This window comes from Cryptomeria japonica, chromosome 7 (genome assembly GCF_030272615.1).
Source record: "Cryptomeria japonica chromosome 7, Sugi_1.0, whole genome shotgun sequence".
Taxonomy (NCBI): Eukaryota; Viridiplantae; Streptophyta; class Pinopsida; order Cupressales; family Cupressaceae; genus Cryptomeria; species Cryptomeria japonica.
In genome coordinates, this window is record NC_081411.1 from 42,993,368 (window position 1) to 43,008,476 (window position 15,109).

At 35.3% G+C, this 15,109-nt stretch overlaps 3 protein-coding genes across 3 annotated transcripts; all 3 read left to right on the forward strand.

The window, feature by feature from the left end:
* The first annotated feature begins 707 nt into the window (after positions 1-707).
* Positions 708-8,667, forward strand: LOC131056243 (uncharacterized). The gene is made up of 6 exons (XM_057990602.2): positions 708-1,317; positions 1,761-2,920; positions 3,056-3,330; positions 4,464-4,659; positions 7,393-7,474; positions 8,116-8,667. Exons 3-6 carry the CDS (start codon positions 3,323-3,325, stop codon positions 8,514-8,516), a joined length of 687 nt encoding a protein of 228 aa, XP_057846585.2. The 5' UTR covers positions 708-1,317; positions 1,761-2,920; positions 3,056-3,322; the 3' UTR covers positions 8,517-8,667.
* On the forward strand, positions 778-1,299 carry LOC131856385 (probable 2' cyclic ADP-D-ribose synthase BdTIR). The gene has a single exon (XM_059208155.1). It carries the CDS (start codon positions 778-780, stop codon positions 1,297-1,299), a length of 522 nt encoding a protein of 173 aa, XP_059064138.1.
* On the forward strand, positions 2,202-2,849 carry LOC131856386 (disease resistance protein RPP2B-like). Its single transcript, XM_059208156.1, has 2 exons — positions 2,202-2,439; positions 2,539-2,849. The coding sequence occupies exons 1-2, from the start codon at positions 2,202-2,204 to the stop codon at positions 2,847-2,849; spliced, it is 549 nt and encodes a 182-aa protein (XP_059064139.1).
* Positions 8,668-15,109: the final 6,442 nt, after the last annotated feature.

The window sequence follows — 15,109 nt, forward strand, 5'->3', positions numbered from 1 at the left end:
TTTCAAAAGAGAATTGTTTTATAAACTAAATTTGAAAAGAATAAGAGAATCTTTCACCATCTTTAAAGGGAAAAATTAAATATTTCAAACATTGTCATTTTATAAACTAAATTTGAAAGGAAAAGAGAGAATCATTCATCCACGTTGTTGTATAACTAAATTTTAAAATATAGGAAAAATAAACAACAAAAAGTCAAATGCTTTTTATTTTTTAATTTTTAATTAAATTAAAAGTAGTGAAAATTACAGAATTTCAAGCATATCAATGCCGCTCGACAGTTGCCAATTTAGCCGCATCTTTGTCCTCCCTTTTTGTCTGGAAACTTAAAATTAACGTTTTAGACGACTTCAAGACTTGCATAGTTGTTTTTGTTCCTCATTGACAAACATAAGTTCAATATAATATTATGGCCAGCCTAGACAAGTTAGCATTGACTTAATTGTGGTGACTGGTCAAAAGATTCTGACCTTTGGATTAGTTCATTTGTTTTGGGCTGTCATTTGAGGTAGTCCAGCTCACACATTCAATTTCTGATTTTCTTACTGCTTAGATGAGGGTCCATTACACCTCGTTGAAGAGGTTAAGGAGAGATCGCTCATTTGTAAAGAAATAAGCTCAATTTGCTGGATTAAACTTCTGATTCCTCTCAGTTAAAGAAAAAAACAAGTCAAAAAATTTCTCCATCAGTAACGTCCCCACTACATAGTGTATTTTGTATAGGTTTATCTTGCTTTGTATTTTGTTTCACCCACCTGCTGTAGTCTGCAGAAAAGATCATGGCATCTTCCTCATCTCGCCAAAATAATGTGAGAGATGGTGCTTTCTCCCAGACTAGTCCTGAATCCAGAAGGGTAGAGTCATCTACCTCACCCAGATTGTTTGATGTCTTCATCAACCACCATGGCCCAGATGTTAAAGCTACTTTGGCTCTTCATCTCTATAATTCTCTTCAATCTGAGGGATTTCGAGCATTTCTTGATTGCAAAGAGATAGAATTGGGAGAGTTGTTTCCTTCTACCATTGAGAGTGCAATTAGCTCTTCTTTAGTTCACATTGCCATTTTCTCAAAAGGATATGTACAGTCCGATTGGTGTTTAGATGAGCTCACTCTCGTGTCGAAAAGTAACGCTGAGATTATTCCTGTGTTCTATGATGTGATCCCTTCAGATCTCCGGTGCATCGGAAAGACAAAGGGAGTGTATGCAGATGTATTTGCTGAATACGAGCATTCTGGAAAACACATTAGAACACTTGAGAAGTGGAAGGAATCCCTTCTGTTTCATTCATTAGTGATATGAGCTCAACAAGCATGACAAGTAAGATTTCCTCTTTCTTTTAGCTGTCTTTCAGAGGTTTTTAATTGAAAGGGTCTTTAATTGTATCAATTTTGGAGAAGATTTTTCCCTTTAGCTCTCCTCGATAATTTTTTATATTAAAAGACAATGGCTACATTTAAATTAAATTCTTTAAGCTTTGACTTGTTTGGGTGCCTTATCTGAAATTATACTCATTCTTTCAGTAAGACCCATCTATTAGTAAAATCTATCTACTAGTATGATTTCAAAAAAACCACTTAAATAAGTCAAAACATAGAATGTATTGTTTAAGTCAAATGGAATAGTATCACTCCTAAGAGTAGTACTGATCAAACGTATCTTTCATAAATGTCTAGAGCTAGTGAAGGTTTGAGCTTGGGTGAATTCTGTTTACACAACTGACTGGTTTTTGTCCTTTTTTTCTGGTTTCCTGTAAATTTTAGCAATATCGAGGAGCTATGTAAAAAGGTAGTATCTACTGTTGCGAAAGAAATAGAAAAGACAAAGTCTTTGAATGTTCCAAAACATCCAGTGGGAATTGATGACATTGTAGAGGATTTTGAAAGGCATTGCACAGAGAAGAGAGAAGAGAAAGCAAATATCATTGGCATTTTTGGCATGGGGGTTCCGGCAAGACCACTCTGGCCATAGAAATATTCAATCGCAAGCATTTAGAGTACCATGGATCATGCTTTCTGTTTGATGTAAGAAAAGCTTCCAACAAAAGCGAATTGCCTTCTTTAGAGGCTAAGCTTCTCAGAGATCTGGTCCAAGAAAAATATCACAAATTTCAGAGTATAGAGGAAGGGACCAGTGCACTCACACATAATCTAAGAAGAGCTCACTGTTTTTGCTTCCTAATTATTTTAGATGATATTGATAACATGGACCAATTAAATGCTCTATTGGTGGCAGATGTGCTGAATTCTAATAGCTTGGTAATGGTCACAACCCATGATGAGAGGGTGCTCATAAAGGCAGGAATTAGTCAGCGTTATTATAAATTGAAGGAAATGAACATAGATCATAGCAAGCAACTCTTCTGTTGGCATGAATTCAGTCAATCATGCCCCTCAAGTGGATATGAGCATTTGGTTGACAGCTTTGTAAAAGCATGTGCAGGTTCACCCTTATCTCTTAAGGTGTTGGGAGGACATTTATTTGGTAGTGCTGACAAACAGTGTTAGAAGCTACAACTGGAAAATGTTTATACAACCTTAGATAAGGATGTAAAATACAGGCTTAAAATTAGCTATGATGCACTTGACAGTGATCAACAACAAATCTTTATGGACACTGTATGTTTCTTCATCGGTGAAGAACAAAGCATGGCTATTAGAATATGGGAGTCATCCGGATGGAATTCTCTGCAAGCAATTCAAAGGCTGGAAGATAAATGTCTAATTGAAATTGTTGACGGTGGCATGCTACCTCTTTTCCAAGTTTGGAAGGGTGATGAGTACACCCCAATGCTGTCTTCAGAATGCATGACCACCTCCGTGATCTGGGAAGAGATCTGGGAAGAGAAATAGTAGAGAAACAAGGCCCAGATGAACTGAGTCCTCCTCTTCGCCTATGGCATCCCAACCATCTTAGATATTTGGTGAGCTTCTGATTCATATAGATTCATCTCTACTTTCAATATCTTAAAAATAATTTTGAACATGCAACATTTTGTTTGTATCTCTATCCAATTCGCTCTAACTGAAGTACAAATTTGACCATGAACTGAGTGCAGGAATCAAGAGGATGCCAAAACATTCTCACTGCAAGCAAGGGCCGTAGCTTGTGGTGTTTCCATAGTTTTTAGACCCCTCCATTTGTTTTAATATTTCATATGTTTTAGGAAATTCAAACGATTGCCTTGATGCATTAACGGTTCTGCTATGGCTTTGTCTTGAACCGATGAGTGGTGAACGCACAAGCATTCCTCCATGGAGTCCTATGCAAAATTTGCAGTGTTTAACAACTGTTAAGGGAGTTTTCAACAAATTGGGGCTGAACAATGCACAGGTATGTTTTTATCTTTATTTAAAATAAAACTCTACATGAACGACAGGGCTTGTATTTAGTTCCTCTTTATTGCAAATGGTAGTCATTTTGATGTTAAGAGCACTATTTTGGAATATTTGTTTTGAAGATTTCCTACCATTGAAAAAATAACTGATCGCTTTAAATTAATTCAAAAATATTTTTTCACGTCCCTTTGCAGTTGAAAGAGCTCGTTGTTTGATATGGGTGAATTTACTGTCTCATTAAATCAGTTTCTAAAATCACTGGAAAAGTTGAATCAGTTGGAAGATCTAGTCCTGCATGGAAACACCTTGAATTTCCCACTAATTGAAGTGGGATCACTACCACAGTCCCTTATGAAATTTACAAGCCTTAGAAGATTAATTTTGAGCCAGTTCAGGACAAGTACGAGAATTTTCTTTCAACCATAATGATGAATCACCTACTTTTAAGCCTCAGACTACTAATCTTACAAAGATAGTGATTACACAAGGAAAGCATGTATCCAAGATCTCAATTTGTGGAGATTACTATCCCAGGCTTAAATCTCTTCACATCCTTGAGATGCCATCTCTGAAGGAAGTGGATTTAATGCAATTGGCATCACTTGTCTTCCTTGAATTGAGATACAGTTACGATCTAGAAGAGTTGTCATGTCTTTCTATCAGAAATAAGTCAGAGAATTAAATATTTTAATCTTTAATTAATTTTTGTTTTCATAAATGTAATAACCTTTCAATATTGGATTGTCTTTTCGATTTCCGATGTAAACATAAATGTGGTGGCTGTTCAGCTTCTTTGAAAGCTTATAAATAAGCCCAATTCGAATCCAATTGCAAGGAGTTGAGAGTTATGGAGTTACAAGTTATAGGCATACGCTCCTTCACAAGATTGCCTAAATTGTACAGGCTCAGGCATACGACTCTCTTTTACAGAGTTTGCCCAAATGGGATAAATTCAAGGGCACACAACTCTCTTTCACAGAGTTTGCCTTACAAATTTTCAATGAAATGAAATTTTATATGATTTGTTATGTGTTTACAATACCACAAATTCTGCTTTCTGCTTTGGGTATTGTCCTCTGAATTGACAAAATAATTCAGATCACTTTCACATTTGAGTTGTCTAGACAGGATTACCGTCGATGGATGTTGGGAGCTTGAAGAGTTGTCATGTGCACATCTCAGTTGCCTGGAGAATATTACGATTAATGGATGTTGGATGCTGCGGAATATAACAGGTTATGAAAGGTTGGATCAGCTGAAATATCTGCAACTTTCAGCAATATACAATGGAGGCATCATACTGAATTGCATTAAAAAAATTCAGGTAATTCGTAATGCAGTCTCAATAGAATATTATATTTTATCATTTTAGTACGAGACCAATTTTGCCCATTGGTGACCTTGTGGTAATTTCAAGCAAAAAAACATTATGTTCTAGAAGAGACTCAAATTGCCGTTTTCCAAATTATCAGACTAAAGACTAAATCAAGTAAAATTGTAAGCGATATGCGCTAGAACTACCATTTATTCATCTTTTAAAGGAATGATGTACATAAGACCCAGTGGAAACTTTCCACCAGCTATACTTTGTTGTTCAATCATTTTATTTTTGAATTTGAGATAAAAGGGTTTTTGAAAGAGCCCCTACCATTTTATGTGGTTTCACAACATAAATCAAGAAAGGAACAAAATGGCTTTAAATAGATAAGGCTACAACCTAATAGTATAACTGTATAAGTACAGCTTGAAAGTAACACAAGAACACAACAAAACATTTAGAATCAGCACCAGAGTAGACCATAAAATAGAGAGCAGAAGGTAGACCAAGTGTATGGAGACCATTCAAAGTAATCACGGCCTCTCACTTTTAAAGAGCCTGGAAATGAGAACTAATATCCTCCATAATCACAGTGATCTCAACCTTTTTACCGCCTCTGGTACAAGCCAGAGGGTCCTAAAAAAACTGCCTTTGCTAGGTTTTGACTGTTTCATTGACGGCCTTTAGGTTGTTCAAGGAATTACCAATGATCTTCTGCATGTCTCCTTTGATCTCCTCAATGCCCTTCTCCAGCTACCCCAGTCTTTCATCCCTCATAATCAGCTGTTCATTCATATGGAGGAGCTCCCCTTGATTGTTCCATTCTTAAGAGGATGCTCTGTATCCTATTTCTGTTAAATTCAACAAAGAAGATAGGCTCTACCCCCATGATATTTTAATCATTTTTTTTGATAAAAGACAAAATATTAATTAGAATAAAAAGGTTGCCATGATCTATAAACCTGTTCGTTATGGCAATAGATTGTGAGTCTTTTTAATTTAATGTTCAAAGAAGGTTTAACCATTATATCATTAAATTATTCTCTGGTGGTTTAAACCATTCCATAAAATGGGGCATTAGTAGAAGAGCAAACCTAAAGTACAGACACTGGGGTTAGCACAGAAATGCAAGGAGCATCTGAGAGACCGAGAACATAGAAGCAAAGAAAGCACCAAAAAATAATGTGATTTCTACCACTGATACCAAGATAACGTACTATGAGAAAGAACAAACTATAGGATATAACATAGAAAAAAGAGCTGTATATGACCCTCCAGTTCATTCTTAATTGAAGGGTCCTTTGTCGCCTCCTCAGCATTGTTTTGAAATCATCATCCATTATAAAGCGTTCCAGAGTCCACACAGGCCTTGCAGCAGGTGTAAGGAGGGAATTCAAACCTTCATCTTACTGAATGCAGTCTTTCATAGAATTGGAGGCTAATTCTTGTCTCTTAGGGCAGTCTCTTAGCAGCAGCAACAGCTTGCTGCATAGCGTCCTGGAGTTGTCTTGTCTGTTTTGCAGGCCTCAATCCTTTTTGGGAAGTTTTTATGGTTTAAGTCAAATAGTTTGGGCAATCCATCAGCTTGTCCTTGCTCTTATAGAGGTTGCTGAGATAGTCAGATAGCTAATGTGGGCAATTAACAAACAGTTCATTCGGACTACCATGGAAATCCTTATCTTTCAGTTGAGCATCTAAGGTCTTGGCTACTTGCAGTATGTCCAAATTAGCATTTGCCAGCACTGTTTGAAGTTGTTCTTTAAGATGAGATTTTGACAACCATGTGAATGCATATAATATCCACATTGTTGCCTTTTGCCATCCTAATCCATTATTCTAATCCTCGTTTTCGTTGTAATAATTATCAGAAGAATCTACCCTAGCACCTTTTCCATATTTTCTAGTTTTTTAAGCCATTACACAAAATAAGGCATTAGTAGAAAACCAGAAGAAGACGCGATTTCTACAACTGATAGCAAAGATGATATATCATATAATAAAGAGCATTAATTGAAGGGTCCCCTGTAGACTACTCGGCATTGTTTTGAACATCAGCATCCATGTATACAACGCTTCAGATTGAATTCGCAGGCCTTGCAGCAGGTTTAAAGAAGCAGCACAGAGCTTCAGTTTACTGAAAGTAGTGTTTCATAGAATTCGAGGCCAAATCTTGTGTCTTAGGAATTCTCTTAGCAGCAGCAACAACTTGCTGCATAGCATCCTGGAGTAGGTTTGTTTGCTTTGCAAGCCTCAATCCTGTTTGGAAGGTTTTTATGGTTATATCAATATGTCAAACAGCTTAGGCAATCCATCAGCTTGTTGTTTCTCTTTTGGAGGTAGTTAGTTGATATAGTCAGATAGCTAAGGGCAATTAACAAATAGTTTATTCAGATTACCATGCAAATATTTTTCTTTATGTTAAGCATCTAAGGTTCTTGGCTTCTTGCAGTATGGTCGAATCAGCATTTGCCAGCAATATTTGAAGTTGTTCTTTACGCTGAGAATTTTAAAACAATCTGAATGGAAATAATATCTACATTGCTGCCCCTTTGTCATCCCAATCCATTATTTTTAAACCTCATTTTGGTGGAAATAATTATCAGAAAAAAAATTCCTACCAACTTTTCCATATTTCCTAGAATGTTTTTGGCTCAGTATCCAAGTTGCTGTATTGCTGCCTACACATTAGAATTGTCGTTGACTCACTAACACCTGTTTTATTTTCTTCTTCACATTCAGAGGCTTCCATCAGAGTCTACAATTATAAGTGGACATGCCGTGGATGGAGCCGAGTCGATTTTAAACACAAATCTTTTCTTCAGTCAGATCCTTAGTTACCAGAAACGAGAAACGAGAAACGCAACGGCAACGTGACGAGAAACGAAATATTTAAAGGTTGCATATAAGAAACGTATATATATATATAAAATTATAAAAAATTATTTTACATAAATGAAAAAGCATGGAGTTTTATATATATTTTCATTAAAAACTTTATTTCACATAAATAAAAAATATGAAGTTAAAGTTTCTAAAATACAAAACAATAGATATATATGCATGCAAGTTTAAAACATGACATAGAAAACTATAATCTGCATCTACTAGTTAATCCAAAGTTAAGCCATGAAACATGCAATTTCACATGCCAAAAAAAATCAGTGTGTCAATGTTAAATCAATAATAAACAATTACTTTACTGTCAAATCTGTTTAAAACATTTACTTTACTATCAAACCTGTTAAAAACAATTACTGTAACATTTAAAACATTTACTTTACTGTTAAAAACAATTACTTTACCCCACTTATAATGGAAAACAATTATTTGACTGAGAAATCAAAACAATGGAAAACATATTACAAACGAATTTCGCTGCAGAAACGCCGTTAGAAACGAGAAACGCGTTTCTCCCCTTGAAACGCGAAACGACGGGAGACCGTCGCGTTTCTGGCAACTAAGGTCAGATCGATGCCGATGCAGTAAATGAAATTGATAGGAATGAACTGGGTGTGTTTGAGGTATCACTAAACATGGCAAACTCCTTGTGTGCAATCATCGTATGCAGTGTGATTCACACCCAAGTTGGCGATCAAATACAGATAACCCTTTGCCCTGCCAAATCAATAGTAACTACTATTGGCACAGGAAAATCAATAATTACAGTTGTGATTGCCGACCAAAACGAATTACACCATGCTCCACATTATCTTGCTCAATCCTATTGGATGCCAGATATGACTTTGCGTTCTGCTAAGTTTGGTGCTGCTCAAATAAAAAAACAGTGTATATTGTCAGTACAGAAAGGCAGAGAAGCAAAAACCCTCCTCCTATTGAACAGAATTGGCCTGCTATATAAGTAAGGAAGAATACTACACAATTGTTGCTATGGCTTGTACTAAAGGCTTCTTTTTGCAATTAAGGCCACTTTGGTAGTCATTCCTATCAAGAAGTTGAATGCTGCTTGTTTTTTATTTTATTTTATTTTAAATTTAACAACATTATTGATTCTAATTAGAGAGTGCTTCCAACCTTTAAATGTATTAATTGATTATGCTCAAAAAATCTCATTCTATTTCAAAGGTTTTGTGGTTTAATGCTAAAGAAAAGCACGGGTAAAAACAAGGAACCCAAGTTTATATGATGACATAAATTTCAAACCAAAGAAAATGAAACACATCTAATTTCTAAATAATGACTGCAGTGCAGCAGGAATCACTGCCATATGCAAGCATACAACCTAATCCAAGATACATATTTATAATTTATGTGACCCAGAATACTGAATCAGTAATTGTATTTGCTTCCAGAATGCATTTGTGCCAACTCTGGAACAGGGGAGTCCCTGAAATGACTACAACACCCCTCAGGCAAATATACAGATTTTCAGACTTCGACACTATGCAAATCACAGAACCAATATCTATTTCAAACATCTACAAGTAAATAAGAATAAAGATTAATGAATGGTTGAGAAAATACATCTCTAAGTCTCTAAGTCCCACATAGCCAGAGTCCGCAATTCACCAAAAGTACATTAGTGAGTCCATAATTTCTGGCCTCAAGGTGTTCCATGATGCACCGAGCAGTATATCCTATGGCAAAAATGTTGTGTAAGTTATTTCAAATATCAATGGCCTGTGTGAAGACAATTATATAAATTGCCATTGCAGATTTTTTTCCATTGGCAGAAATGTTGTGTAAGTTATTTCTAACCTCATCCTCATTTAAGATATAGTTTTCTGCCGCCAGCTTTGTTCGAGTTGAGTTATAAAAGTTGAAGAAAGTCCTGGCAAGCTGTAGAGAACATCAAGCTCTGGGGTAGTGAACAGGTTATAATGCTCTGCCATTTCACGCCACAAAGTGGAATAATCTTCTTTGTACAATGAACGGAGATTTTTGTCTAGAGAAACATCTCCTTCTTGTTCAAGAAAAATAAATTACAAAATGACTCCATAAAACAATGAATTCATACAGATTCTTACAGGAATTGATACATATTAGCCAAGAAAATTTCAGCCTCCAACTTCCAAGAACCTAATTTGACTTCAAAACAAGTTGAGAGCGATTTTTGATTGTTTTGGTACTCATCGAATTGGAACTATTTCTCCTTACTTCTGTTAAGGAGAAAATCCCATAACAGGGATATTAATGTTAGCTTGACCTTATTCTCTAAGGAGAAAATCCCATAACAGGGATATTAATGTTAGCTTGACCTTATTCTCCAAGAAGTATTCTTGTTGATATTTTAAGCTCTAATACTAAATACAAATAATTTAAAGATAACGAAGCATTACCTGTAAACTCAGTAATTTGCATTCCTCGAGAGGCTCAAATTTAGATGTTAGGTTTGCTATAGCCGCGCCATCCATTCCGAGTACATTATATCTCCCACCCACCTCCGGCAAGGTGGCCTAACTATTGTCGGGTGGAGGGAATCATAGTCGCGGCTATTCTGGTTCTAAAATGGATCTTTTGTACAGCATGATAGCTACGTGTTAGTCAATCGCAATCATTTATTGCAAAATCCACGATGTAAAACATGTGACTAACAGTGTTAGTCAATCCGTACTGCCATTTTGAAGCCAGAATAGATACATCTGAAAATCATAAGGTCCTGGAGTTATTGCTTCTTGCTCTCAGTTCGCACCATAAATGATTGATCGCGTTGATTGATAGCACCATCCATCGAATGGATAGCCTGGTTGTTGCTAAAGTAAAGCAAAGAAGGTTGATCTCGATCTATAGATGTATCCTGGCAATAATAGAAACTGTTTTGATTCGAACCGCTCGTGAGCTCACCCGCATATGGATATAGAAGGGGAGGCGGGTGGGAAATGAAGGCTCAACTCGACCTATCGTGTTGTCCCTATTCGAACCAGTCGCTCGATCCATCCATTCGATCGATCGAACCAAGGAACCATGTCTTTCTTCCCTTCCCTAACATAGCATACGTTGTCTCTGAAAATCTTGGTGCAGCTGTCTTGCTTAGTGGATCTGGTGTCACTGACTTTGGATTAAGTTTCCTTACCATGGGAGGAGGTTTAGAAAAGTTCCTTGGATTCTCAGAGGCTGAAGCCAAATCATTGGAAGCTGGAGATTTCAGGGGCTGCACATGTACCTACCACTAAAAAAGCAGCAGTTTGCAGTTGATTTGAACTTTCAAGATTTCAGACACTGGCATGAGTGAAATAGTACTCATACATCAGCAAGAGAAGACAACATCTACGGATACCAAAAAGACTTATATTAAAAAACAAAAGCAGCTCTCCAAAATTCAAACTCATGTAGACTTGTTTGTATCACAGAGAAAACCCGGCATACTTGTACATATTGGGGAAAAGGAACAAACAAGATATATGCCAACATCAGCAAGAGAAGAAGACATCTATGGATAAAAAGAAAACTTATATTAAAAAACAAAAGCAGCTCTCCAAAATTCAAACTCATGTAGACTTGTTTGTATCACAGAGAAAACCCAGCAGTCTCGAGGTAGATCCTAAGTAAATAAGCATATTATCCACTTGATGGACATGGTTTAATTAAAACAGAAATAATGTGATATGCTCTCAGTGAAAGCAGGTCAGTTATATTACTGTTCAAATTGTCAGTCGCATTTTAGGATTTAAGGGATTATATTTTAAGCAAAACCAACCTGCAAAGAACGGTGTTGCAGATAAAGACTTGTAAAACGTTCAAATCCTAAGTTTTTCTCCATAGTAGTAGATGAGAAAACACTAGCGGAAATCAATACAAGCCCTACAACAGACACTTGCCTCCATAGATGCCCAGCAGGGAACCTTCGAAAAGATTTGCAGCCCTAAAGAAGAGACAACCAAAATTAGAAACCCATCATAAAAAATCGCTGCTCGTTTTTCATTTGTCAGAAGATTTTTTCCCAAAATTTGTAAATCGAAAAAGTCAATATTATGGATCGAATGTGTTTTTGGTAGTTTTGCTTATAGGCTATGAATACCGTTAAGATTGCTCTTTCAAAAGTGTATAATATTTGAAATATTTAAGAGGCGGCAATTTCGTCTGAATTGAATGGAGATATTTTTTGAATTATTTTAATTTATCAATCATAGAAGAGAGTTCTAGTATTGTTTGGCTTAAGTGTGATAGGGGAAGGGTATCAGGTGGACATAGCTAACTTTGCGTACATAGAAGGATCTTGCTTTTGGGTAGTGATGATGTACGCTGTGGAAATCGTTATGTATCGAAAGGTCAAAAAGTGGTCATTTCAAAGTGTCTACCCATACATGAACTATGTTATCTATTGGTACTCTTCCCCTAATAAAGGGCAAAAAAGTAGAAAAATTATCCAGTATTGGTACATGTGATATTCACTACTTCTTTGGGTTCTTTTAAAATCTCCTCGGGGGTTGGGTTGACAAAAAGGTGTCCACTATTGAAACTATGTCCACTCCCGGCCTTGTATAAGGCAGAGATTAATGTTTTCAATATCACTGATCTGAATTAATTGCTCTTTTACAAATTATTGAGACAGTTTAAGCTATAGTTAAATTATAATTGTATGTTTTTTATTTTATTAAAGTGAATTTTTGAAAAAATTTAAGCATTTTCTGATTGGTTGTTGGAATTTTGCTGGGGTTTTTTAAATAAAAAAATAAGATTAAAAAATGATGAAAGAATGACCTAAATTAAAAGCCATGTTATAATATTTATTAATATATGTACAATTTCTTAATAGCAGCATTAACATCGCAGCTGGGATTTAGGAATGCCAGCTCACTCTTAATGTTTATGGCATGTTCATTAATTTCAGCCAGTGTTTCTTCATTCTCGTCTGCACTCTTAATGTTTGTGGCAATCGGTGTTAATGTTTTTGATGTGCATTAATTTCAGTCAGTGTTTCTTCATTCTCCTTTGACATGCTTGCTCAAGGTTTTCACATTATTTCTGTGGGTTTTGCTTTCAGTTGTTGTAGGGATTTGAAATTAATCATAGGTAAAACTTATCTTTGATATTTTCTTAAATATAGCTTTTTTTTTTTGGTCGGTAAAGGCTAAGTCAAATTTTATATTAATTTTGAGAAAATATATATAAGCCAAATTTTATATTAATTTTGAGAAAATACATATGATTATCACAGTATTTCAAAGGATTCAAAAAAGCTCTGTAATTTGTTTCATTTTCAAGATTTTCTAATTCTTTGATCTCTATGATCTAGTTTTTGTCAAAGCCACTGAATGCACAAGTGCAGAGAGAGAACAGGAAAATATTAATAGCAGAAATAACTAGTCTAGAGTCTAAGAAGATAACTAGGTAAGCATCAAAACTCTAACATGTTTTATCAAACCTGTAATATAGACCTTAATACGAACCACCTTTGAATCCCTTAAACAATGAGGTTTATTATATCCTTTTCAGCTCTGTACTTTTGAGCTTTATGTTGCTAATGATTGCTTGTTAGGATTTTATTTTATTGCTTGTTGTCGTTGCCATTGCAGTTTGTGTTTTGTGGCCGGAATGTTCTAGAACGGCTCCATGTTCACCATGTTTTTGGCCAATGTTTGAATTCCAACAAATTAGGCCGAAATTTGAGTCTGGATATTTATTTGCCCATCATTTAACTTGAGTTTTTTAATTCTCGTTCCTCAACAACTTTCGTCAAAATCGAATCTGTAACTACTTTCGTACTGAAAAAGCATGTTAATAGAAGGCTTTGATCGAAACTGTTTGGAAGGTCCAATACCACCAAATATTAGCTCGTTACTAAACCTAGGTGAAATGTAAGATTCTATAATTTGATATTTGGGAGGTGTAATTTGTAACAACAATTAGGAATTCTCTAATTAGTAGATAATTTTTTGTTTTGTTTTTCACATGTTTGAGGCATCTTTAGTTGGAAAGAGTTTTTCTCTTTATTTCACCTGAAACGTTCCCCGTTTTTTATTGCGGTTTCTGCTATGTTTTGTTATGCTCCTCCACAAGATACATGTGATGTCTCTATTGCAGAACAACACATGCCAAAAACGGTGATAAAAAACCTTCATAAGCGACCAAATCGTATGGCTCGTGCCATCACAGCCTGTTACCACACATGCTCAACACTCCATTACCCACCTATATTTTGTAAATCTCTATTTACAGACAAAAAAATTGTTTAATATTTTGTAAATGAGAGTAGATAAATTAAAAATATTTGTAAATGACAGCAACTTTGATTTCATGACTGAACAGGGAGCTCTCACAAATTTGAGCCATCTTGAAATCCCCACTTACTTTGACCGGCCACCAGAATACCTTGAGCAGATACTCAAAACGTGTGGCCTGTTGAATATTGACATTATGAACAGGGATTCAGGGGCCTCGTTTCTATTTTCGCCCAGTCTGGTCCCATTAATGGCCCAAATTTACAATTCAAAAACTATAACTACAGAAATCTTAGAAGATCCATAATAATGTCTTCAACGTTTCACAAGTCTTACTATGTTTTTTGATTTTGGATAGATTCCACCAATGTCAAGGATCCTTATGTTCCCTAAAACTGAAAAAAAAAAAAGCAATTCTCATACGTCCCTGATACCCATCCTGCGCTCCCTGCAACAGTGTATCAGCTTAAGTCAGCTTAAGTTCTTTTTTACCAATAACTAATGGGTACTTCAAAAAATGTTTCCTTTTATAAAAACTTCTACAGAAGCATAAATTTTGTGACATTAGTTTTAATGCAAATCTACAATAATGAAAAATAATTCCCATAAGTATAATCTGTATCCATCAAAAAGAACACAATATGCATTTTATTACCAAAAAGATTCTGCAATGGGTATATAAATTGTATCGGATTTCCAAACTAACCCTAAATATCTAACATGGATCTAGTTATCCAATTTGAGCAACCCTTCATGAACTAGAGGGTACATTTGCTTGTCAACCCAGGAATGTGTACTTGAAAAGGGTTGGCATTATGTGTGTACTATGAGAGACTCTAAGATATTCTATCAATTGTGTATAGGAAATAAACTCAAAGAAATAAATTAAATTGAAAGCATAAATGTGCTAAAAAGTGAATCTAAGTATAAGCAGTTGTTGAAGGAAACTATGTAAGTGGCCTTTGCTTGGGTAATACAATCTGCTACTTCTATTAAAATCTTTATTGCTACATTCTATCAGTTGTGTATAGGAAATAAACTCAAAGAAATAAATTAAATTGAAAGCATAAATGTGCTAAAAAGTGAATCTAAGTATAAGCAGTTGTTGAAGGAAACTATGTAAGTGGCCTTCGCTTGGGTAATACAATTTGCTACTTCTATTAAAATCTTTATTGCTACATTATCATGATACAACTTTCTAATAATCTAATATATATGCTAATTGACTTTCTAGAACAATATATAATATGTGTCCTTTCATTTTTCTAAACAAAAAAGAGGATTATTCTTCTAAGTGACTACAAAACAATGACTAGGGAGTAGAGTCTTATTACAAC

Excerpts from the sequence above, each read along its gene's own strand:
- LOC131856385 (XM_059208155.1), top strand. The coding sequence starts at position 778 with ATGGCATCTTCCTCATCTCGCCAAAATAATGTGAGAGATGGTGCTTTC.
- LOC131856386 (XM_059208156.1), top strand. The coding sequence starts at position 2,202 with ATGGACCAATTAAATGCTCTATTGGTGGCAGATGTGCTGAATTCTAAT. Across the intron at positions 2,440-2,538 it reads CTTTGTAAAAGCATGTGCAG|ATAAGGATGTAAAATACAGG; the intron begins GTTCACCCTTAT and ends ATACAACCTTAG.
- LOC131056243 (XM_057990602.2), top strand. Across the intron at positions 4,660-7,392 it reads ATTGCATTAAAAAAATTCAG|AGGCTTCCATCAGAGTCTAC; the intron begins GTAATTCGTAAT and ends CTTCACATTCAG. Across the intron at positions 7,475-8,115 it reads AAACACAAATCTTTTCTTCA|GTCAGATCGATGCCGATGCA; the intron begins GTCAGATCCTTA and ends CTGGCAACTAAG.